This window comes from Calliphora vicina, chromosome 1 (genome assembly GCF_958450345.1).
Source record: "Calliphora vicina chromosome 1, idCalVici1.1, whole genome shotgun sequence".
Classification (NCBI taxonomy): domain Eukaryota; kingdom Metazoa; phylum Arthropoda; class Insecta; order Diptera; family Calliphoridae; genus Calliphora; species Calliphora vicina.
In genome coordinates, this window is record NC_088780.1 from 73,843,249 (window position 1) to 73,845,991 (window position 2,743).

The 2,743-nt window shown below is 21.3% G+C and overlaps 1 protein-coding gene across 1 annotated transcript; it reads right to left on the reverse strand.

Moving 5' to 3' along the window:
• Positions 1–1,950: 1,950 nt before the first annotated feature.
• On the reverse strand, positions 1,951–2,619 carry LOC135950352 (uncharacterized). Its single transcript, XM_065499900.1, has one exon. The coding sequence runs from the start codon at positions 2,617–2,619 to the stop codon at positions 1,951–1,953; it is 669 nt and encodes a 222-aa protein (XP_065355972.1).
• Between the last annotated feature and the right edge of the window lie 124 nt (positions 2,620–2,743).

Sequence of the window (2,743 nt, forward strand, 5' to 3'; positions counted from 1 at the left end):
TAGAAAATTTAGTTTATAACAGTATTTTCTATAGAAAATTTTGTTTATAACAGTATTTTCTATAGAAAATTTTGTTTATAACAGTATTTTCTATAGAAAATTTAGTTTATAACAGTATTTTCTATAGAATATTTTGTTTATAACAGTATTTTCTATAGAAAATTTTGTTTATAACAGTATTTTCTATAGAAAATTTTGTTTATAACAATATTTTCTATACAAAATTTTGTTTATAACAGTATTTTCTATATAAAATGTTGTTTATAACAGTATTTTCTATACAAAATTTTGTTTATAACAGTATTTTCTATATAAAATGTTGTTTTTAATAGTATTATCTATATAAAATGTTTTTTATAACAGTATTTTCTATAGAAAATGTATTTTATAAGAGTATTTTCTATAGAAAATATTGTTTATAACAGTATTTTCTATAGAAAATGTTGTTTATAACAGTATTTTCTATAGAAAATGTTGTTTATAACAGTATTTTCTATAGAAAATGTTGTTTAGAACAGTATTTTCTATAGAAAATGTTGTTTAGAACAGTATTTTCTATAGAAAATGTTGTTTATAACAGTATTTTCTATAGAAAATGTTGTTTATAACAGTATTTTCTATAGAAAATGTTGTATATAACTGTATTTTCTATAGAAAATGTTGTTTATAACAGTATTTTCTATAGAAAATGTTGTTTATAACAGTATTTTCTATAGAAAATGTTGTTTATAACAGTATTTTCTATAGAAAATTTAGTTTATAACAGTATTTTCTATAGAAAATGTTGTTTATAACAGTATTTTCTATAGAAAATGTTGTTTATAACAGTATTTTCTATAGAAAATGTTGTTTATAACAGTATTTTCTATAGAAAATGTTGTTTATAACAGCATTTTCTATAGAAAATGTTGTTTATAACAGCATTTTCTATAGAAAATGTTGTTTATAACAGCATTTTCTATAGAAAATGTTGTTTATAACAGTATTTTCTATAGAAAATGTTGTTTATAACAGTATTTTTTATAGAAAATGTTGTTTATAACAGTATTTTCTATAGAAAATTTTGTTTATAACAGTATTTTCTATAGAAAATTTTGTTTATAACAGTATTTTCTATAGAAAATTTTGTTTATAACAGTATTTTCTATAGAAAATTTAGTTTATAACAGTATTTTCTATAGAAAATTTAGTTTATAACAGTATTTTCTATAGAAAATTTTGTTTATAACAGTATTTTCTATAGAAAATTTTGTTTATAACAGTATTTTCTATAGAAAATTTTGTTTATAACAGTATTTTCTATAGAAAATTTAGTTTATAACAGTATTTTCTATAGAATATTTTGTTTATAACAGTATTTTCTATAGAAAATTTTGTTTATAACAGTATTTTCTATAGAAAATTTTGTTTATAACAATATTTTCTATACAAAATTTTGTTTATAACAGTATTTTCTATATAAAATGTTGTTTATAACAGTATTTTCTATACAAAATTTTGTTTATAACAGTATTTTCTATATAAAATGTTGTTTTTAATAGTATTATCTATATAAAATGTTGTTTATAACAGTATTTTCTATAGAAAATGTATTTTATAAGAGTATTTTCTATAGAAAATATTGTTTATAACAGTATTTTCTATAGAAAATGTTGTTTATAACAGTATTTTCTATAGAAAATGTTGTTTATAACAGTATTTTCTATAGAAAATGTTGTTTAGAACAGTATTTTCTATAGAAAATGTTGTTTATAACAGTATTTTCTATAGAAAATGTTGTTTATAACAGTATTTTCTATAGAAAATGTTGTATATAACTGTATTTTCTATAGAAAATGTTGTTTATAACAGTATTTTCTATAGAAAATGTTGTTTATAACAGTATTTTCTATAGAAAATGTTGTTTATAACAGTATTTTCTATAGAAAATGTTGTTTATAACAGTATTTTCTATAGAAAATGTTGCAAGGAAGTTGCAGAAGGTTTAGACATTTCCGGTAAATCAAACAATTTAGTAATATTATCAAAGAATATTAAACATGGATTGTCATAAACTCTTTTTAAACTTTGTAGAGCCTTGGAGTAATTTTGTTCACTTATCTGATAAGCTTTCACAGTTCCCAGAGCTTCATCTGATAGGCACGAGATTAAATGATTAAATTTCTCAATTTCAGTTAAAGTTATATCACTATCTACCAAACTCTCGAATAAACTAATAAAATTCTTATATTCGGCATATTTACCGCTAAATTTAGGCAACTTCATACTTGGAAGTCGGCTATGATGACTTGAGAAACCAAGAGTAGTTTCAGCGATACTATGTTCTCTGGGAGTTAAATAACCCAAAAGCATACTTTTTGTGGAAACGCATAAATTTTCTAAATCGGACCTTTCATCGTTTGAGGGATCTAAAATATCGATTTCAGTTTGAATGTCCATTGCATCTTCAATATATGAATTCAAAATTTCTAATCGACAATGTAATTCATTTTGATTAAACGAAATAGTTTTTTCCTTAATAGATCGCCTAATTCTCGAAACGTTATTCAAAATTTTATTTTTCTGTTGGTATAAACTCTCAAGACTAGTAGAACTTTTTTGCTTTTTACCGCCTCCCATTTTGTAGTCGAGGTTTAAATAACTAACTTGCTAAGAAAAATAGGAAACCAAGTTTAAATTCTTTTTGAATTGTATTTTAAATCAATTTTCAAAAGGATCTCAAGGAAATTTGTCGTAAAGACAA

Bases quoted from the DNA above. Each gene is read 5' to 3' on its own strand.
- LOC135950352 (XM_065499900.1), bottom strand. From the start codon at position 2,619: ATGGGAGGCGGTAAAAAGCAAAAAAGTTCTACTAGTCTTGAGAGTTTA.